The sequence below is a fragment of the Monodon monoceros genome, unplaced genomic scaffold (assembly GCF_005190385.1).
Source record: "Monodon monoceros isolate NGI ecotype Baffin Bay Population unplaced genomic scaffold, NGI_Narwhal_1 Super_Scaffold_12, whole genome shotgun sequence".
Lineage (NCBI taxonomy): Eukaryota > Metazoa > Chordata > Mammalia > Artiodactyla > Monodontidae > Monodon > Monodon monoceros.
Window position 1 is genome coordinate 101,690,288 of NW_021703768.1, and position 23,343 is coordinate 101,713,630.

The following is a 23,343-nucleotide window of genomic DNA, read 5'->3' on the forward strand; positions in this document are numbered from 1 at the left end:
AAATGGATGATGGTGGTTCCTCTAGAGCAGTGGTTCTCAAAGAGTGGTTCCTGGACCAGTAGCATCAGCATCACCTGGGAACCTGGGAATTTTTCAGAAATGCAATTTCTAAGGTCCCATACCAGACCTACTGGATCAGAAACTTGGGAGGTGGAACCCAGCAATCTGTGTTTTAACAAGCCCTCTAGGTGATTCTGCTGCTGGCTAAAGTTGGAGAACCATTGTTCTAGAGAAGAGTAGCAAGACAATATTTTGTAGATAAGACCTTGAATTTAATGTGAATCCAGTTTCTTTGTACTGTGTGGTTTTCTTGTGGTGTTTAACAGCTGGGGTTGAGGCATGGATAAGAGATGCCAGGATTCAGCCAGAACTGAGGGATTCTGAGCACACAGAGAGGGGGGCCTGATGGGGTTGGAGGCATTTCAGGGAACTGATTATGATGGTCAATCATGGAATCTGAAGCTGGACAAGGAGGACTGACAAGTCAAAGGGGGCTGATGGAAGTGAGAAATCTCCAGATCAATGGTTTGGATGTTTCACTGATAGGGGCGCAGCACCATTGCAAAGAAGGGCTCTGTATAGCACAGCTAGGTCATGTCTAACCTCATTGGTCCACAGAGATAGTGCTTTAAAGATCTGACTAAAGGAGTTCTGTGTAAAAAATTCCATAAAACAGATACTTTGGCCTGTGTGCATGCATTAGTGTATGCATTAAGAGGCCAGGAAGTTACGAGATAGTTGGATCTTATGCAAAGCACAAGCTTTTTTAAAAAAATTAACAATGACACAAGTAAAACCATATAGGAAAATGTTTACTTTCTTTAAATCAGCTTTTTAAATTATTCAGCTTCTGTGATAGATTATTTTTGTTCATCTTAAATTACTGCTACTGCTAAGAATCATAATAATAAATAATATTTATTAGGTACTTACAGTACAGTAGGCACTGTAGCAGTTTCTTTATAGGCATGAGTCTTATTTCATCACGACTACAACCTCTGAGGTAGATAATATTATTGACCTTGTTGAAGCACGGAGGACCTAAGAAACTTACCTATGATTAATTTTAAACAATTTAAGTGAATAAATGTTCAAAAGTGCATAAAATTCTTATAAACAGAAACAGCCTATTTACCATTTCTCCGTAACTATAAGATAATAAGGTGTAGTGTTCGCTTGATCAGTGGCCACCCCCAGGTGATGACACCCAGCTGAGCCTTGGGGAAACATACATGAAAAAGATTTGCTGGCAGAAAATAGGAGCTTGCCTGTCAGGTGCTCCCTGGTGCCTCCCTGGATCCCTCCCTGGGGCATAGCTGGGCCAGGCTGGGGGTAAGCATGGTTGAGTAGGCCACTACCTGGGATGGTTGGTCTGGTAGACTAGTATGGTTAGTGTGTAGGTCTGACAAGGTGTCCAGGTTGTGCATTGGTCCCTCTGTTGTATTTGTACCCTTGTGTTTCTCCCGTATCTCTACCTAGCCCCAGTGATGTCTGGCTTCTCAGCAGGCTGTGTACCAGGGACAGTCATGGGCAGGAAGCAGAAGTGAATCCAAAAATGTTATCTTCAGAAGAGGCACATCTTCCAGCTTTTTCTTCTTCTTCTTTTTTAATAAATTACTGTTGTACCCTCAAACTGCTAAGATCTTCAAAATATAAAACTTCTGCTTGAAAATGTATATAGTCATTTTAACTTGCTAGGGTATCAGCGTAAATCTTTGCTGTCTCCCTTTAATTGCTCTTAATAGAAAGCTGTTAAAAGATCATAAAATTTGTGATTAAAAAGTTAAAGTAGAATTGTATTTTCTTCCACCAGCCAATGCCAAATTATTCCCTCTGGGTCATTTTACAGTGATTTGGACAATTCTTTGTAAAATAAGTTTAATGAAACACTTTCCATTTCCGTAGGGATACTGTCTGTGATTTGGTAGGATATTTTTCTGGATAATCAGCTTACATTTTTATTTGTTTAGTCTCATTACCTATATGCTTGATTTCTTTACTATTTGGTAATGTGTGTTCTTGGCACCTGCTGTGTTAGGCAGACAAGTTTTTCATGTATTTGTCCTTTTCTTGCTTTTTATAGACACTGCAATGTATGTGTGAATCTAATGGCTTTTTGATTTTTCGTAGACTATTCTTCATGTTGTGGACTTTTTTAAAGTAGTAAGTTAGAAATAAAAATATCAGGGTTGGTTCTTTCCTCCCTTCGCCCCTTCCCTCTTCCCTTCCTTCCCCCCTTCCCTCTCCCCTTCCTTCCCCCCTTCCCTCTCCCCTTCCTTCCCCCCATCCTTCCCTCCTTCCTTCCTTCCTCCCTCCCTCCCTCCCTCCCTTCCTCCCTTCCTCCCTTCATTCCTTCTTAAAGTATTCTACCCAGTACTAAACTAGTGAATTAAAAGTAAATAGCAGAGTTGGGTTTTTCCTTTTCTTCTCTCTATTTGTTAAAATATTCTACCCAGTACTCTGTTCTTTGGGCCAAAAATTGGACTTTATGATCTGCAGCGGCAAGAAGTCTGTATCAGCAGGGGTTTGTGTTCTACCACAGGTAACAGTCCAAATAAAAGGACTTAACTAAAAGTGGGGTTTCTCTTTCTCAGGCATATTATTTCCTCAAGCGTTACCGGTGGTGGGTAATTGTGGGGTTTGCTTCCGTAGCTCAAGATCGTCAGGGATTGGATCTCTTTGATTCTTTTGGCCTTTCCCTTATGATCACAAGGTAACATATGAACTCAGAAACTACACTCATGTTCCAGGAAAGAGGGGAGGGGAAAAGGGTGAATAGATGAGGAAAAAGATGAGGGCCAGTGGAGCCTGACTGTTCACTTTTAGGGAACTTTTTGGGTCTTTCCCATCCGGTGACCTCCACTGACATCTTAGTGGCCAGGTCTGCAACACGTGGCAGGGGAATCCGGGAAATGTGGGAGGGGTGTTATTGTCATTGTTTTTTGTTATTCCCGTTTGCTTTTTTTAGCTTGGCAATTTGCCAGAACCACCACCACCACCACCAAAACTTGGTGCTCCATTAATAAGGAAGAAGAGGAGCATGGATTTTGGGTAGGCAACCAACAGTCTGTGCCACAGCCTCCAGTGGCAGCAGGCAGGCAGAGAATTCAAGCTTAAGTGTAGAGTAGCTTTCGCTGCAGTCATTCTCTGCCTACTTCCTGGGAAACCTGGGAGCCTATCAGAAGAAGGCTGGTATAATCTGGAACCCCCCAGAAAAGGGTCCATGTTCACTGTTGAGTGTAAATCCCTAAATAGACATCGATAATTTAACTCCAAGTTATGGGAGGACTTATTTCAGCATCAGATTTGGGGGAAGGACCAGAGTAGGTGTGTTCTTCTTTCCATGGACTGAGAGCACAGGCTCCTGCTTGGACGTGATGCGGTGACTAGCAGCCAGGTGCATATAGACCCACTCTCTCTTCTTTCATGCTGTCGTATTCCATCTCCCTTGGTGTAGTCCTTTTGGGATACTGTTAACCCACCTGTGTATTTTATGTGAACAATTTCATTAACTGCATTTTTTGTTGCAGCCAAGAGGTCAAGGACCTCTTCCCCACTTCCTTTATTATTTCCTATATAGACTTGCTTTTAACTTTAGACCTATGAACCATCTCCACAAGGGCCACTTTTCATTTTAGGTACATTTCTCTGAGGACTTGCTACTGCATCTCAGAATAAGTCTCTGTCTCACTCTCTAGCTGCTTCCCACTAAGCGTTCCCACTGAGTACCATGCACTATGAACTTTCAAGTTCAGCCTCATTCAAGGTTCTTAAATTCATGTAAAACATTAGTTGCATAACTTTAGCATATAAACAGGAGACTCAATGCAGTGCTTATACCTGGACAAATATAAAATACTGTTGGTGGTCTTCATTCAAAATTTTAAAAAGATATTTGCCCAGTACACTATGTCTTAGCTATAGTGCAGTGAGAATGTGTATACCTCGGAAGGCCTAATTGATCTAAACTACACCTCTTGAAACTCAGCTGTGCTGGAGCTGTGTCAAAGTGCACAGTATGTGAAGAAAGAGAATGCTAAGTAAATCAGAGGAATAAAGTAGATAGTTGGGAGCATGTTTAAGGGACTTGAGAGAGCAAATTGTTTTCAAGCACTTTAAACACTTTAAAAACATCAATTCCTCAACACACATAGGCTATGCTAATTGTAAATCTTTCATTAAAAACCAATCTCCAGAGGCTCTCTCCAGGCAACATCTTACAAGCCTAGTTCTGATTTCTATTTCTTCTTTAAAGTAAAAAGATAGCGCTTCCATAAGCATATTCTATAATTTGTATTTCAATTGGTGTCTTACCATATTGTTTGAATAACTAAGTCAGTTTTGGTTTGCTTTGTAATACATGATTTTATTCAAATGTATTAGTCCCCTGATTTTAGTTTTGACTTATAGGTAAGTAGCTAGTTTATTATTGCTTTTAGAATTTTTTTTTCTCTATTTGAAGATCAAGAAAATGCCTCATAAATCTGGTGTTATCTATAATGTGTAACTGAGCCACATTGTTCTTCAACATATAGTTAGGTAATTTAAATGGATCAAAAGTATGTAAAATATGGCTTTAAAGCATTTTACCCAGTCAAAGAAGAATTGAACAGGTCAGAAGTTGCCAAATAGGTTTTGAAATGTTGTGAGGCCAGATAATTTTGGTCTTTGCTTTTGCTTTATCCTCAATTTTTTTTTTTAATGTAGGACAGAAATTAATGGAATTTATTGTTCTTCTTCTTGGAGTCTTTATATACTTATAAGAATTAGTTGCGATGTTAAGCAAAAATTTAAAGCCAAAGAAAATTAGAAATGTATTTTAAGGGAGCTAAATTTCAGTAGTTCCATTAAATTTATCTATGGGTTCCATTAAATTTATAAATACAGTAGGAAAATATATATTGGAAAAGATAAAGCGTTCCAATAAAATTTACTAAGAAAAGAATTAAACTATGTAGCCCAGTGCTGTTGTGCATGCATAAACATGAGTAAATATTTATGGAATGAATGAATGACTCAGTGAATAGGTACATCTGTAGATCAGTAGTTTTAGAGCTAGGGAGACCTAGGTTCCAGTCCTGCCTGAACCCTTACCCTTTAAGAAACCTTGTACAGGTGATTTAGACTTTCTGAGCCCCAAATTCTTCATAGGTAGAATGTGGATAATGAAAGTATGTCATTGTTTTGTGAAAATTAAATAAGATAAAGAGCCCAGCACAGACCAGGTGTTAAATAAATATTGTTGTTATAAACTATATGAAAACTGCCCTTTGTGGTAGGTTAAAATTGTTGAAAGTTAATATGACTCAGTCCAGTATTAATCATCACATCACATAAAATGATTCTTTTATTTCACACATAAAAAATGATAACTTAGCCCAACCTGAGGGTCTCAGGAATGTTTTCTAAGGGAGGTAACACTTGAGCTGAAACTTGAAGGAGAAGTAGGAGTTGGCCTGTTGAGAAGAGGTGGGAAGGGCATTTCTTATAATAGAGCTATACCCTAGTAAAAGGATAACCAAGGCTAAGGTAGACTATTTCAGTAGTGTTGTTTCGATAGATTGGGCCTTACTGGCTCTTATAAACTCTTTATGCACTGTAGTCAGAGTAATAGTCTATTGACCTAGGACTGTATATCCTTATCAAAAAATAGTTGAGCATAATACTTCAATATATGCATATTTAATAATGTAGCATAATTTGTAATGCTATAAACCCATTAAAAATTAGAAAAGATAGTTTTTTCGTTATTTTTTATTTTAAATCTTTTTCTTATATATTTTCAATCTTTTTTAACATTTGTTTTTCTGAATCACAATTAATTATCTTATTTAACTCTCCACATCTCTGTAACCCACTTTGGAGACCATTGGCCTATGAAAATCCGTTGAATATGGACAAAAGTTTTCCTAACAAAGTTTCTCAACCATGTTTCATGAGAGTTTAGGGTTTATAGTTTCTGTATCTGCATGATCTCATGCCTCCAAATCTAGAAAATTAATATATCATTTCACAAAGCTGACTACATCTCATTCAGCGCTGTACTTCCTCAGAGCAGAAGCAAAACCACTTGTGGGGGTGGGGAGGGGCATTCCCTGAACCTGGCCTAGCCTTTCCCACAGATAAAGCCCTGCAGAAGATGAGCTCATGAACCTAAACTACAAAACAGAAGAAAATGAACAGCTATGAGTGAGAGACACAAAAACAGGATTAAATCCCAAGAAGTTCAAGTAAAAGGACAATTGAATGGAAACCCAAAATTAAAATGTCTAAAATAATTGAAAGCATAAGAAAAGATCATGAGCCTAAGAAAAGCAGAACAGGCAGATTTGAAAAGGAACCAAATATGAAATGAAAATCTAATGGTTAAAATTAACTCAGTAGATTAAGAAGCTGTTTAGAGACAGCCAAAGAGAGGCTATAATGCAGTCACTGGATCCGAGGAACACCACTGCTGTTCCAGCTGTAGTCAAAATACAAGTCATCCTTCACATAACGCAGAAGTCCTGCCCCACCTCTCCAGCTCAGGCTCTCCTACTTTATTGCTCAGCTTCATTGTTTCTTCAGGCACAGCCTCACTGGCCTTTCAGTTTTCCTAATGCCACGCTTCCACCTTCCACAAGCCTTTGAACACATTGTGTTTTGAACAGTGTGCTGTGCTTTGCATCTGAAATACCCCACTCCCTTTATCCTATTAGCTCGTTCAACTCCCAGCCCAAGGGTCACTTTCCCAGGGAAGCTTTGTTAGTACTTCACAGGTTAATAGGGTGCTTTTTTTACTGTTGCTTAAAGAAGGGATTTACTTCCCTTTAAGGTACTTATATCAGTTTGTAATCTCACATTCATCACTGTGATTATTTGAAAACCATCCATCTCCCCCACTAGATTGTACGTCCTGGGAGGACAAGACCATGTTTGTTTGGTTCCCCATTGTGCCAGTGGTTGTACTTAGTACCTGGTAAACAAATGTCTTTTTTTATGAATAGATATTCCAGAAACACAGAGGACATAAATTTTGGTATTAAAATACTTCAAAAGATGGTTGGTTTTCCAGTTGCTATTGTTCCATGGTTAGTTTTATCTTTTTAGCCATATTATCAGAAATTAGATTTCTTCTGTCAAATCTTTCTGAAGCCAAATGACTTTGTTTCTTTGCACAGATTCTTTACCGCTTTAAATGGGCCCTTGTCAGCAGCCTTCAGCTTTTCGTGCAAGTCCTCAGATTTCTTGCAAGATAGTCTGTAAAGCCCTGTGAAATGATAGCAGATATCTATTTGAATCTATGAATGGTGCAGTTTTCACCAGACACCGAGGAGATGTGTCTTGGGAAGTGCGGCACACACAAAGAAGGATGCGTGGTACACTGGGTTCTTCCAGAGCACATTTGACTTTTATTTTTTAGGTGGTCATGAGCCTTCGTTAGATCCATTTTCCAGCTGACTTTTTTAAAAAGTGTTCCTTTGGTAGCCTTACTGTGGTTCATTTTGTGAAATTGTGAGCAAGTGCTGGGGAAGGGTAAGTGGAGGACTGAGGACGGCAAAGCCTCTGTGAGCTGGTAGGTTTTGTTCCCAGAGGACAGGGACACGGCAGCCCACTTACTGCCGCGAGGAGGTATTGATTTTTCTCCCTCCCTGTTCTTAGCTGCACCTCTGAAGCAGGTGTGGTGTGAAGCATCTTTCCTGGTGAAGAGAGGAAAAACTGTCATGAACTTTGTCACCTCAACCGTCGGGCATTTCAAACCAAACAAGGTGGAATAGGAAAAGAGCTTTCAGGACTCTTGGAAACCTCCCGACTTAGTTCAATACCCTGGCTTTTATGACTGAGAGGTTCCTTGCAGTTGTTAAAAAACCTTGATAGACAATGGGAAGAAATGTGGTGGTTTTTTTTTTTTTAATGTTTTGAAAAGAGAATAAAAGGTTCAAATCAGTGAAAACAGCGCAGCTTTGTGCAGTGATCTTGGAAGGTTAGCAAAGTGGTCTTGTCCAAGTTTTCAGCAAGATGTTCCGTTCCTGTTATAATTGGCTGCTGGGTAGGTTTGGACCTAACTAGAATGCCAGCGTTCGATTTCACCGTGTCCTCAGTGGAGATATGTCACCGTTTATGCTCGCCTTAGTGACAATTTTCTAAAATGGAAACTCATGGGAAATCATTACAGTGTTTATATGTCTCCCTTTTCGGACGGCGTTATCCTGTGATATTTTACCAGTGTTTTCCACTGCATGATGGCATCTAGCGAAGGTTAAGGCAGAACAGGTCCCTCTGTAATTTTGTGACTACATTTTACTTACTGAAGAAGAAAAGATAACTGACAATTAAGTATTTGGGATGTCACAGAAAGAACATGTGCAACTAATCAATGGTATCCTTTGGGAACATGATTTTATAAAGCTGATAATGTAGAAAAATCGGGATTTTGTGATTTCTGTTACATGATGATAATTGCACCTTTTCAATAAAAGAGACATTTCTCCTGGAGTAAACATTGAGCTGGAGGAGGATGCTGCTATCAATGCTATTGTTTTTCTGCTCCCTTTAGGCAATTTTTTGGTAAATATTTTCATAGAGATTTTTTTTCTATTCTTTTTTTAGAGTGATATTTCTGGTCTATAATAAGGAAAGTTATTTATTCTTCTGTAACTGAGTAACATGGTTGTAAAGAGTAATAATTATTTTTTTCTTCTTACAAGGTACACTCAATTGCCCATTTTAATATTTATCAGAGTTGGATATAGTCTTAGCAAAGTGTGTTACATAATATATCACACACTTGTTACAGTTCTTTGATTTAGCCCCATTTCCTTTGTGCATCTTAATAACAACCTGATTTTCAGCCTGTGTACTTCCTAAGTGGTAAATTGGCTGGAAATTACTGTGGTTTTCTGTTAATTCTGTAGCATCTCCAGTCTGCATGTGTATGAAAGAGCAACTAAAAGATGTTCAGAACCCAGATATTTAGAAGCTCTTATGATTCCTACTCTTCCCATGCATGTGCCACTTTTCCTAGTTTTATGGCACAGGCTTCAGCTAGAGATAGATTCCTTCTCTGCTGGTTTGGACAGTAGTTTCTTCTTGTTCCAGCAGCTTTGGAAACTGCCACCCTCCTTAACAGAATGGTTAGTTAACTTAAAGACCACATTATCTCCTTGATCCTCCACTACCTCATTCCATGCTTGGTACCCACTGTTGAGTGGCTTCTTCATATGGACACTATTTTAATCTTTTAGCCATTTTCATTGCTTGCCTCTAGCTCTTCCTGAGTTTATTCTTATTTCCCTTTACTTGGGGATTAAATAATATTGCTTTCAGTGGAGTGAGAGGATTGCTCAGCTCATTTTACACCTTTGTGGAAGCAGGACTTTCTTGCTGACCTACCACTTGTGACCAACAGCACTTGTGACCTCCTCTCCAACTTGCATCTGGAGATTAATTAATTCTGCCTCTTACAGTATTTGACTCAGTACTTTAACCTGTAAGATTTAATGGGATTATTTCCAACTTTTTCTTCAACTTGTTATGCTCATTTTGAATTCTGATGTTTTACTGTGTAAATTAGCTACCCAGCCATGCATTCCAACTTGCATGCAGTGTCAGGACTCTACCATCAGAGTAATTCGTTAATCAGTTAGAAAGCACCAGGCCTGGGACCTATCACTGCTCAGTGGTTCAAAATGCCCATCTCGTAACAGGTGTGGCGTACTAGTGCTTCATCAGCTGTACTCTGTAGAAATAGAGTTTAAATCTTACTTTCCCTCCTTTTTTGCTAACTTTGGGAACCTTCAACACCACAGCTTATTGAATTCTAGAGTTATATTTAGAAGACGTAGAAGCCATAAATATGAACTGCTTTCTAAATCCGGTACAGCAGTAGATTTTGGACTTTCAGAAAAAAATCCTTCACCAGACGCGGCCAGACAAATATTTTCAACCACAGCCTAAAGCTGAAAGCACTCATGAATTCTAATAGCAAAGCAGCACACACTCCAGCGGGGTTCTAATTGACAAAGAGGTAGAAAACTGAAACAAGAAGGCTAGCGTGTCCTTTGGGGAGCTGGCACCCAGCACGGGCCCAGCAGTGCTTCAGGCTCCAGGCCAAATGAAAAGTGTGCCCAGCAGCATTGCTGCCACATCAGAGCTACAAGCAGGCATCTTTGGCTGGGCTGTCAGGGGCCTATTGGACCCCCTACCAGTGGCAGCACAATTATATATGTGTGTGTATTTTTCAGCAAGCAAGATTCTCAGCTTTCATCATTTTCAAAGGGATCCACGAATCGTAGAGGACTAAGAAGCTCTGTTTGTTAGATAGACAATAATCCAAACCTCCAAAACCAAGAAAATAGATGGTTGAGAATTGATACAACAAAAAAATTCAAAGGAAACAGAATTAACATTTATCGAATGTTAATTGCATGCCAGAGACTCTTGGAGACATCACCTAATCCTCACAATGACCTTTAAGGTAGACAGAGGAGATACTCAAACCCAGGTCTTGCTCTAAAACTACATATTCCCACTACACCACTTGCCTCTGTAAAGAATGAAAATGACCATTCAATTTACCATTGAAGATAAATCAAAAATAAAGATAAGCAAGCTAAAACAACAGGGAAATATTATTTGATATTTAAAATGTTGTTTATATATATATATATATATATATATATATTTTTTTTTTTTTAATCAAAAGCTTATCTAGTGAATAGGTCCGGTGATTTAGACCAGACCGGGGTCCCAAGCATGTGGGATGGCTCAGGGTGCAGCGTCAAGGAGTGGTTCTTCTTGAGCGGAAGCTTTTCAAGAAACTGAAGAGGATTTAAATGAAACAGTTGTGAGGCCCCCCTTCACTGATGGGTCACTCATGGAACGTGGTCATGTGTTTCTGAACCAAAAGATTTGGTTGACCTAATACATTTTCTCTGTTGCATCTCTGTACTAACTAATGACAGTCATTTCACTTATACATATGTATTAAATTAGGTAAATTCTACTCTATTATACTCTGTCTCTGGGCTTAAGTATTAATTATTTTCTTACAAGCCTTCTTAGCAGTTTAGGAGATATTCCCTCCGCATAACCGAAAGCTTGACTAACACCCTCCCCCCGCCAGTGCTGCTTTCTTACAACTGTAAATCCTGAAATCCACATTGGTCATTGTTTTATAGAAAATATTATTTGAGAATAATAATTTAACAAAAATGCTCACAAATTTTTGAAGTTTTCGATATTCTTTTTTTCTAGTGTATCTGACCTAAAACAGCATGATCATCTATTTGGCGTACTCTGGGGAGGCTGAGCAGGATTAATTCCTGTCCCGGTGTTGCAGTGTAAACAGCTTTTTGCCTGTCTTTTGTCATTAATGATCACGCTGTAGATGTAGTCAGTGCATTGTAAGCCAATCTGTCAAGGCAAATAAACAATTCACCTTGTTAAAATTCCCTAAATCTTGCATTAATAAAACGAAAGTAACCCCCCCCACCCCCGAACACTCAAGAGATGTCTTCCTCCATGCTGCAGTGATGGATGACATGTCTAAAGATCCTGGAAATTAAGTAGTTCAGGTCATTAAAAGTGTCCCACACTTGTTATTGATTTAATTTATTTTAAAAGATGGGGGTGGAGATAATGGTTACCCCCTCCCCTGTTTTTTTTAATCTGAAAGCTACCACTTGTTCACATAATTAAAACTATTGCCAGGGTGAACAGCTCTGTATTTGTTACAACATTAAGCTTTATTATTCAAATAGGTATTATCCTCTTAAATAGATATCTACAAGTACAAGCTGATAATCACTGCAACTTGTATTATGGCAAAAAAAATTCCTTGGAACTTCATATGTATCATGATTCCTAGAACCTTTGATTTTGGACACTGAAATAATGACCTTCTGGGCACCCCAAAAATATTCTCGGATAGATAAAAATTTAGATGAAAGCCAAATGGATTGAAGGAAAGAAACAGAAATAGTAATGGAAGAATGCCCCTGGATAGGGGAGGGGTTTTTTTTTTCTCCCCATTTTATGAATTTTTCATTTTTCTACTTTATAATCAAGAAAAAAGTAAACATTTTAGAAAGATGGAGGGATGGATGCGAAGGCATTTAGAGAGTGCAGATTCTGTGTCACTGTATTCTAAGGCAAGTTTAACTTATGTGTGTGTTTACTTGTTTATCACTAATTTTCTCCACCAGCCCACATTCTACTGACCTGTAGTATTCACTGCCATATCCCAGTGCCTAACATAATAGGTGCTCCGTAAATATTTGTTTAACGAATAAAGTATTACCCCAAATATCTTTATTTTCCTCTTTTTTATTTCTTAAACTTCAGTGGGCACAATGGCCATGTAAGGAATAGTAAGAGCCCCAGACAAGGCTGGATCTCCAGATTACCCCTCTCCAGGGACTGAACAGCAGGACGGTTGAGCACTAGTATAGTACAGAGGTCAGTGTGCTAGCACTGGCGATCTCTGTAGTAGCTTATTCCATTTATATGTCCTGAACTGGGTAACAGAATTCCAAAACATGGTAAGAAATGGGGCAGCTCCAGATGTAAATTATGGCTACAAACAATACATTATATAGAATTATGTGTATACAAGAAACACACAATTTGACCTTTTTCACGTGTTATGTATCTTTTGCATCACCTTGCATAGCTGTTCCTGATCAGCTGAGTGAATGACATTTCAGCATCAATTCTCATTGGGTTTTTTTTTGTTTTTTTTTAACATTTTTATTGGAGTATAATTGCTTTACAATGGTGTGTTAGTTTCTGCTTTATAACAAAGTGAATCAGTTATACATACACATATATCCCCATATCTCTTCCCTCTTGCGTCTCCCTCCCTCCCACCCTCCCTATCCCACCCCTCTAGGTGGTCACAAAGCACCGGGCTGATCTCCCTGTGCTCTGCGGCTGCTTCCCACTAGCTATCTATTTTACATTTGGTAGTGTATATATATCCATCAATTCTCATTGTTTTTTAAATAATATGTACTTACTGGGGGAAAAAAAGCCATGGTAAATTATAAAAATGACCCTTAAGAATAGTTACATTAATTTTAGAGATTATTGCACAATGTCTGATGCTTTTCCCGTGGTCTTTGTAAAAAAAAAAGGGCGGGGGGAGCAAAGGTACAATCATTGCTCTGGCAGACTCTTTCAAAACTAAATATATATGAAAATGCACTCTTACAGTTCTCTATTAGATTTCTCCTTCAAATTGCATAATTTGGATATCTGAGAACTGACATGGTTATGCCATTATGGCAGCTGTTTAGCAGAGCTCCCTAAATGGAAGAACTCTATAGATTTTTTTTTTTCAGCATATACACTGATTTACACTTAGTGGTGAAACTGTTACTGACCCTTTAAGTGGAGCTGTCCAAATAGCAATAAATGTCAGTTGATCCTATTGCTGAAACAGGTGTTAGCTGAAGGATCTTGACTAAATCTTCCAGTTAAAAAAGCCGTGTATAGTATTTCCTGAACAGTAGTGGTTTCTTGTAGATAGACACACACACACACACACACACACACACACACACACACAATTTCAGATCACTTTATCACTAAATAAGGAAAACTTGATGTAACTCTCTTAGCAGTATTATTGATGTTCCCAGGTTTTTTAAATACTCATTCTGGATTAGTACCTCCATGAAGGCAGGAACTGTGTCTACCTGGTGCCTGGCTGTCTTGCCCCCCGTCAGCATCTGAAGTATATATAGTAGATGCTCCGTAAATGCTGCTTGGGTGAAAGAATAGATAAAATGGAGCATTTGCTGACACTGAATAACGTGTGTGTTGGCCTAAATTCTTGGTGGGTGAAGTGGGTAATTTTGCTTTGGGGTAGTAATGCTGGTAAGAACTTTGATGGATGGTTATGACTTTTCAAAATAGTTTATTTGATTGATTGCCTAGCAAACTTCACTTTCTAATTGTTTTCTGCTTTCACAGGCTGTCATTTTAGAAAATGAAGAACTTCCCAAACTGTTTCTTGATTTCCTAAATGTGCGACATTTGCCCTCTCTACCAAAGGCAGAGAGCTGTGGGTGAGTTGTTTACCTATTGGACGTGTATCTTAAGTTACTTTTCAATCACTTATTGGCCTGACAGATAACACAGGTGGTGCGGAGGGCCAACCTGGCCACACCCATTCTTTTGGCTTGGGACAGCACTCGCTCGCCCCCTGCTTGTAGTCAAAGGAATTGCTCCTGAGTCTTGTGGCCAGGTGACCAACACTCATTAATTCAGGTTTAAACTTGAAGAATTGACTTTCTAAATTATACTTTTATATGGAATGGTGTTACATGATGGGAATTATAAATCTAGATAGCTTATTTAGAGACTAATGTTTATTTGTGAATACTTGTGCAAAGTCTGTATCCCCTTGGCACATTTATTCATATAATTTTTAAAGGTGTAAATGATCTTAGAAGTGATTTTATCCAACTCGCTTCATTTTAGAGTTGAGCAAACTGAGACACAGGAATAAAGTGCCTTTCCTAAGGTCGCTTACCTTTTAGCTGGCAGAGCCCAGGCCTCTGGCGTAAGCTCTTTCCCCACTGTCCTGCTGCCTCTCCCTCAGGAACTTCTAAATGAGGGGGCTGCAGATCCTAATCCCTCTCTACCAAGAAACCAGACATCTGATATCAGCAGCAACTGGGAAAAGTTCTTCTGAAGAATTAACTCTGAAACAAGCCACTCGCCCAGCTCTTGGCACCTGTGTTGATCTGGCCTCCGAAGGCAGTCGGCAACATCTCTTACATGTTAAATCTATTTACAAAGAACCACGTCATCACAAAGTCTCTGCAGATCCAAGTTGGGGAGAGGGTTCTATCCATTTTCTTGCTGCCTCCAGACCTGCCTGAATGACTCACACTAACTACAAGATGTTCAAGCTAACCACACCCAAAGTTGTGTTAAAACCCAGCCATCCGCTGGATGAGAGGCTAACACCTGTCACAGCTCCCTCACCAGCAGTGTTTACTCGGGGCCACTTTTCAGTCACCTCAGAACAAGAATCGTACACCGCACTCACCAAGTCATGTGTATGGTCAGTGCTTCCTGTTCCAGCTTGGTGCATTTGCTGGGAGGTTGGGCTTCATATGTAGTTGTGTATTTTTTAAGAAGAGATAGTGGGAATGAAATGAGTGAAATCTTTTCTCCATTATATAAGTCCAAAAGCAAAACCATAGGATTTCTGAGTCATCTCCAGGAAAATTGAAATTCAAGAATATTGCAGCCTTGGGGTTCCTTAGAATGAGGCATCAGCCACGCTGTGACTCTGTGAAAATACCTAAGTCTCTTTTCAAAATGTCTCCCAATTCAGAGCTCTGAGAATACTGGCTCTTTCTTCCTTTGTTGACATAAATACTGACCCAACTTTTATGGTCTTCTTTTCTTTTTAAAAAAAATTTAGATCTTTTGACGAGACAGAATCTGAAGAGTCAAGGTAAGAACAAACACCAGTCAGTCAGGAGTTATACAAACCAAGAATAAGACTAAGGTTTTGTTAAACATTTACTTACCATCATCTAATTGTTTCAAGTCAAGGTTTTCTTGAAAACCTTTGCTAGAAAATTGATTTTAAGATGATAAATATTTGATGGGAAGTTACAGAAGTAACCATTCTATTTTAAGGCTAGAGGAATAAAGTCCTACATTATTTCATACAAGTAATAAGAATACATTTCATCAATAATCGTACTACAAGATTTAAAAAAAAAATCACTTTGCAGCAGTGATTTATGGTATAGATTGTCTGTCTGCTTCGAATTCCACAAAGACATGTTTGGAAGATGGGCGCACTGCTGGTTTGTCCCTCCAGCTCTGCTTGCTATTATTCACCCGTACCGTTAGATACATAAACCTTGAGGTGTCCCCGCACAGCAGTTTGATCCCCTCAAAGCTAGTTTGTAGTGTTTTCTGTTTACCATCGTCCCCTGATGCTGACATGCCTGTTCTTGACCTTTCCAGCAAACTGTCCCACCAGCCGGTGCTGCTGTTCCTCAGGGATCCATACGTCTTGCCTGCAGCCAGCGGTAATCAAACCTGTCATCTGCTAACAGCTCTTTACTGATCTGACCCTACACCACATAAACCACGTTTTTAATACAGGTCTAACAGAGTGACATTGGCCAGGGCTTAATAATCTGCCAATAAACCAGTGCTCTTGGTGTAAGAGACATTCAGAATTTTAATTGGGGCAGGCCTTTCAGGAGGAAATGTAATTTTTCTTTCTCTTGCCAGGCTGTTTTGAATTAGAGTAATAAGAGGGAAAGGGATTTATTGTCCTTAATTTTGGGGGTGGTGTTATTTTGGCTTCTGCTGGTTTTTATCTAGGGTTTGAATCCAAGGTTCCGGTCCTTTTTTTAAATGCTTCTTTCCAAAAGCTGTGTATATACGTTGCATGCGTATCTCCATTTCCATTTAGATAACAGCATCTTTGACAGTCAGATACACATTTTTAAAGTTGTATCTTTAAGTATAATGAATTAATTTAAGCGTACATGTAATTTGGTATTTTAGCCCGAGTCCTTTCTTTGTGCCAAGAAATTTAAATGATTCAGAGTGTCTCTCAAAGTGTCCTGATATGCAGCTCTTCATGAGTACGTTCTCAGACATTAGCTCATGTAATTTCCTTAACAGCCTCATGAAATAGGCAGGGCAGATATCATCATTCACTCCTGAGCAAACTGGGGCTCAGGGAGGTCCCTGATTTGCCCAGTCTCACAGGTCTGGTGAGTGGATCCCTTTTTGCCTAATCTCTCCTTCTGTGCTCTTTGCATATAGTCAATTTTCAGCCTTTGTTTCTGAGGGTAACTAAATAGCATAGCAGCTAAATAGCAATAGATAAATTATCTATGGACACCATTCCTACATTCTGACAATAAAACCTTATCACCAGCAAGAGAGAGGGGACTGTTCTCTGTGGCAGGGATGCTTGTGTGCTCAGATCACCCACTTAGCTATCAGTTTAAAGAAGGCCGACTAGGACACAGCCCCGCTCTGTTGAGGGACCGTTCTAGAAGAAAGCTGCCTTTGCTATACAACCACACATGAATATGGTCTCGTAGTATTTTCTCTATAAAATCCCTTCAGTGAGGAATAATCCCCTTTCTTTAACATTTGCTTCCCATGTGTAAGAAATATACCTGGTGTGTTAGTTGATATTATGTTAACAAGATGTTACATTTAACAAATGTTCATGATGTAACCTAGTCTGGATTAAGTGGGCAGTGGTCTTTTTTTCTCAACCAAATGAACTTCCTTTTTTTTTTTTTAATACAGCAGGTTCTTATTAGTCATCAGTTTTATACACATCAGTGTATACATGTCAATCCAATCTCCCAGTTCATCACACCACCACCTCCACCCACCGCCGCTTTCCCCCCTTGGTGTCCATACGTTTGTTCTCTACATCTGTGTCTCAATTTCTGCTCTGCAAGCCGGTTCATCTGTACCGTTTTTCTAGGTTCCACATATATGCGTTAATATATGATACTTGCTTTTCTCTTTCTGACTTACTTCACTCTGTATGGGGCAGTGTTTTATGAAGTATTCTTACTAGCTTTTAAAAATGGTTCCACAAGTACTTTCTCCAGGTATTGTTTCTGCTCAGATATTTTAAGCATTTGACTGAAATTCCTATAAAAGTGTAGAGAGTAGAACGATCACTGTGGACTGGAGTAGCCAGGATGCTTCCTGGAAGAGGGCAGATATTTTATGATCCTTAAATCCGATTCATCTAACTTCTTAAGCAGCATGTGCTGTGCACTTGGCTTGACCATGAAGAATGGGAGGAACTTTCTGGGAAAGAGCCTCAGGGGCAAATGTCTGGAGTTAGACAGAATAAGAGGTATGGATCATTGGTAGAATATTGATGTAGTTGAACAACTTGCACAGAAAGGGGATTCCTCCTTGAGAGTAAATGTCAGTCATGAATTTAATGTAGAGGACGGAACGAAGTATGAGAGAGCCAGCCACTACATCTCCTTTTGTGGAACTTTGGCTGAGCCCATGTCATAAATCAGATTCCTATTGTCTTAGAAGTATTATACTAGTGATACATTATTGCAACTCTTTAGCATTTAATTTAAAGATAAATTTTACTTGCATCACATGTTCGTGTTCTAAGGCCTCTTAACAAAATGTTGAGGTTTCTGTTCCAGGTACACAATCTGGAAGTACCTTCACAGATACACTGACACCCATAAAAATCAGAGGAGTGTCTGTCTTTAAAATTCTGACAGTTAAACACTATCCTCATATAAAATGCTAAAAATAAAACATTATTCTCTTAGCATATGCTTTTTGGCCTTCGTTTTGAGTTTTCTGGGGAATTCAAAATAACTTTGGCTCAGGTCCCCAGCGACTGCAGTGTGGCTAAACTCCGTGGACTTTTCTCAGTCCTCCTCCTTGACCTCTCATTAACTTTAGCCACTGCTGACCACTTTCCCCTCCTTCAGACACCATTTCCCCTTGGCTTTCCCACCTTCCTGCTTTTCTTCCAGGCTCTGGCAGCTCTCCTGAAGGCTGTCTGTCCTAGACCCTCTGCTCTTCTCATTTTACTTTCTTTGGAACAATCTCCTTGCTGTGGCCTTGATGGCCTTGAGTATACAGCTGAGTCACAATACTATTTTTCTATCCCAACCCTCTGTGAGCCCCAGACTCTCACCGTGGTTGAAAAGGCCCCCCGTGGGCTGGCCCTGGCCCACATGTCTGCCGGGACCCCCTCACACACTCTGGTCCAGCCACACTGCAGTTCTTTCTGGGCCTCAGATGCGCTGAACTCATTCCCCGCAGGGCACTTGCTGTTTCCTCCTCCTGGAACCCTCTTGTCCTCACACATTGTTGGCCCTCTCCTCTTTCAGGTGCATCTTCAGGGAGCCTTTGCTGGCTCTCCTTTCAAGTAGCCTCCAAGAGCCCCTCCACCCCCTTACTTTTTTTTTTAAGCTTCACAATAAATGTTTATAAAAATAAATGAAAACCAACAAAACCTTTCCCAAATCACATTCCTTCTCATCACCTCTCAAAGGGAAGCAAAGGTAAGGGCAGTTTTCTGAGTAATTTAAGCAGTGATGGACATTGTATCAAATGATACATGGAATGAAGCCAAAATCCAGTTTAGAGTGGAGTAAACTGTAACAGATGAGGAAAAAAAAAGACCTCTGATTATCTCATCAGTTACTAGTTGGTGGACCTCATTATAAAATATCGCTATTCCATTCACTTTTATCAGAGCGCCCTATTTGCTTCCTTTAGAACAATGATCACAAATTGTGTTGCCTTCTCTCTCTCTCTCCTTCTGTCACCTTCACCCTCTAAATCTCCAGCATCTAGCATATGCTTAGCGCTTGCTGGACGGTGAACACAGGGCCTGGGCATGCTCTGCTCCCTCTGTGGGATTGCTCTTCATCCAGACACCCTCACAGCTGGTTGCTACACCGCTTCACTCAAATGGCATCTTTGCACAAAGGTCCTTCTTCACCTTCCCGTCCCCTATCACTCTCTGGCCCCGTGCCCTGCTTTATTTTTTCTCCTTGCCTTTAAACCACTGCTTGACCTATTAGAGTGCTGTAGAATTACCCGAAGTATTTCCTGTTATTTTCCTTTTTGTCCTTTTTGCTGAACTTACTGATTTGGATCAGAATGTTTACACTAAATAAGCTTATGATATCACTAACCTTAAGCAGACTCTTATATTTTGAGTGGTAAAGGATAAATGCATATATGCTGTTGCATGTAATATGTCTAATTTGGGCATTTTATTGAAAATTAATCAACAGCTTCATTTATGGCTATTGGTATCAATACACGTCTGCGTGTGAGAAATGTGTTTGGAATTAAAATTAACTTAGCTGAGTCATGGCTTTTGATCGGTATCTAAGTATGTAGGTATAAGTCCACTGCAAACTTTTAAAGATATGTTTTATTAAAAATTATGTGACTTCATGTTGGGTAAAAGCAAACATTAAGAAATCAAGTGAGTGTCATCAACCAAAAGTAATTGAGTACTTGCGTATTGGAGATATTTTAAAAACACATTTTATTTGTTTATTCACTTGTCTCCCTGACTAGCATGTAAGTTCCATGGCAGGCACTGTTACTTACTTATATTCCCAGTAATTAGGCAGTGCTTGGTATGTGATAATAGCTGGTACTTACCATGTGCCAAGTTCAGGTCCAAGCACTTTGTTTCATTCATTAATTTTTACAACAGCCTGTTAAGTAGGTACTGTTATGAAATCCCTCACTACTACCATCGAATCCATCACCACTCTGAACTTGCTCCAGTCGCTCTTTGAATGGCAGCCACAGTCATCTTTTCAAAACAATTCATTGCTGTCTCACTCTGCTTGAAATCCCTCAGTAGCTTCTCATTGCTTTTCATATAAAGCCAGAATTCCTGTCCATTCTTACCAGGCTTGAATTGCCCCCCTGCCCTTACAGCCACTCCACTTGCTACACTAGCCTCAGGCTCCTGCCTGCCACAGACTTTCCACCTCGTCAGCGCCCTCTCCTGAGCCCTCTCCTCCAAGAGCCTGATGAGGTCCAATCCCCTTGCAAGTGGTTTTATGTAGTAGGCACTCTGTAGAGGTTGAATTAATCAGTGAACATATTATTTGGAAGCTCAAAGTATTGGGCCACTTAATTTCCTTATATATTAACTATATTTATTTAAATCCTAGATATAATTATGTGCAGACTAAAGTTTATAAATGAAAATTCTGAACCGTGTGATAGATTGGTTCTCCTGTTCAAGTTATCTGTTCATATTTTACCTGCTGTGATGACTAAACTGAGATACAACAAAACATACGCCTCTGAATTTCCTTTGCATTTCCTATAAAAATGTAGCTGATTTTTCAACTTTGACAAGTGTGGCTTTTGTCAGGAATCTGCCCTTTTACGTTAGGAAGGCAGGCCCCTGTCCTCCTGCTCTCTAGAAGCTAGTATAATAGAACAAGCATACTCAAGACCACTTGGACTAAAGGCCACTGTAAACCACAGCGGAAAAACTGCAGCAAAGTATTCCCAGTAGAAATCTTGGAATTCCTTCAAGTATATTGAGATTTTGTTAGAAATTGAATTGCCAGTGTAATCCATCTTCCTTGGGAGAAAACATTCAGATAAAGAGTTGGGGCCTAGCAGCATTAACCATTAGAACATCCCTTAAATCAATAAGCTACAAATCTGGCCGTGTATTCCTGCAGCGCCTGGTGGTACACTCAAGTGGCTCGAGGCCGAAGCAGCATGACTGATGGCACATCCGAAACAAGGGCAAACTGTATGGTGATGCAGATCCCTGAGTTATGCCTAGGCCTTACCTTGTTTCGTTCTACGAGATGCACGTATGTTTTATTGATGTACATAAGAAAAGCAGTTTTACTTTTGTTTTTCAGATTTTCCAAATGTGGTTATTGAAGGAGTTCTCCATGGGATATTTTACCCTCATCTACAGCCCAGGTAGAAATCCTCCATGGCTAGAAGAAGCTGAAGCAAGTTTCGCAGTCGTAGTCAAGGAAATCGATACCTACCAAATTAACCTAAACTCTATGACATAATGGCTCTCGCTAGTGGTAAAATTCACAGCAGCAGCTTAATTCAGAGCAGGGACATTTCCATTAGAATGGTGCTTTTAAAAATAGAAACTGAACCAGGGCGGTGCTGAGGTTAAGGCCAAGTGTTTAAGAAGTAGAATGTAGCTGCCAATTTAGAAACCCAGGAAAAGAAAGCTAAAGAAGATCTTTGGGAGCTCCGAGTGTAGCAAAACAGTTACTGTCTGCTTCAGTCACACCATTTGCTAATTGAAAATCTTATCCCGAATCATAGTGAGACTGATCAACTTTGGTAGCTGTTTTGTTCAGATTTTATGACACACTAATCTTTTCATCATGAGATTTTTCTCTGCCAGTGATGGATAACATTCTGAAGTGCTGGCACCAGGAGAGCATCACAGAAACACACTGTGCCAAATGTGAGGAAGGGACTAAACTGGAAATGAAATTATACTGACAATATTAGGGCATTTTTAAAATCATGGCATTTTAATTTACATTACAGTGGAGCTGCGTCATATCCAGGGGTTAGCTTCTAATGTCGGCACATAAGATAAAATGGGGTCTCAAGATTATCCTTGAAAGCCCTTTAGAATGGTGCCATATTGGAAATCTCCATCCACGACAGCCGGTTTTTCCTCCAGTGTTGGAAGAGGTAACTGTTTCTTCCGTTGAAGACCAATTGAAGTTGTTGGTGTTAAGGGGCTATTCTGTAGAAAAAAACACATAACTTTAAACACTAGAATGATACTTAGCCTTGCAAGATGCTTGCCCTCTAAGAGACAGATATGAACTTACAGTGACTGAGGGAACACCAGACTGACAACACTCATCTTGGTTTACTTGAGGGCATCCATTCATTGAATAGGTGGTACATAATTGCCAGATTGATTGTTATTTTCCTTATTCCTTATTGTTTCCTTTTCACTGATCTCATGTACTGAATTAAATTAAATGTGTTTATGATATAACTCCACTGTACATCTTACAGACATTCAGATTTTGAGTAGTAAAGGATAAAAGCATATATGCAGCCTGTATATATGTGCCATATTTGGACATTTCCTTGAAAACCAGTTAATAGCTAGACTATTTATGGCTATTAGTTAATAAGCTTCTGTGCGGGAGAAGAATATTTAGATATAAAACTAATAATTAAATCATGGTTTTTGATTAGGATCTAAATATACAGGTTTAAAGCTTGCTGCAGACTCTTAGAGATTTATTTATGATAGATGTGTTACTACATGCTGGAAATAAGCAAGAACTAAATAATCAAGTGTCATCAACCAAAAATGACTGAATAGTCAAGTGTTGGAGATATTTTCTAAACGTTTTTGTTATTAGCTATTTTGAGTTAAATAAAAATGAAGAACAAGAAGTGTTTGGATATGTCTTGTACTGCCAGGATTTTATTGGAAACATAAATTGTGTCTTGTCTCTTTATACACACACACACACACACACCTTCTCACATATTCATATAGACATTTACTTCTAATCTGACAAGGTAACTGTTAAATACCTCATCTATTAAGCCAATAGGTACTCATTAAGTAGTTGATTTACCAAGATAGATAGTGAGGGTTTTTAAAAAAAATAAAGCCCAAGAATCTTTGGTAGCACACTGCTCAAGAACTTTGGTGGCACTACTACTCTTTTTTGAGAATTGAATTTTTTTTTTTAGTGATGACTTTCTAATTTTTATTTAAATGTTTAATATTCCATTTCAATTCCATTGCAGGAAATAGAAACCACAATAGGTATTTTAAGCTGAATG

General features: G+C 39.2%; 1 protein-coding gene across 1 annotated transcript in view; it reads left to right on the forward strand.

Moving 5' to 3' along the window:
• Positions 1–22,939, forward strand: part of SNX24 (sorting nexin 24) — a 162,853-nt gene extending 139,914 nt beyond the window's left edge. The window contains exons 4-7 of the mRNA XM_029217846.1: positions 13,957–14,051; positions 15,422–15,454; positions 15,979–16,043; positions 21,408–22,939. Coding sequence (XP_029073679.1) covers positions 13,957–14,051; positions 15,422–15,454; positions 15,979–16,043; positions 21,408–21,475 — 261 coding nt within the window. The 3' untranslated portion in view covers positions 21,476–22,939. The remainder of the gene's footprint in view (positions 1–13,956; positions 14,052–15,421; positions 15,455–15,978; positions 16,044–21,407) is intronic.
• The last annotated feature ends 404 nt before the right edge of the window (positions 22,940–23,343 follow it).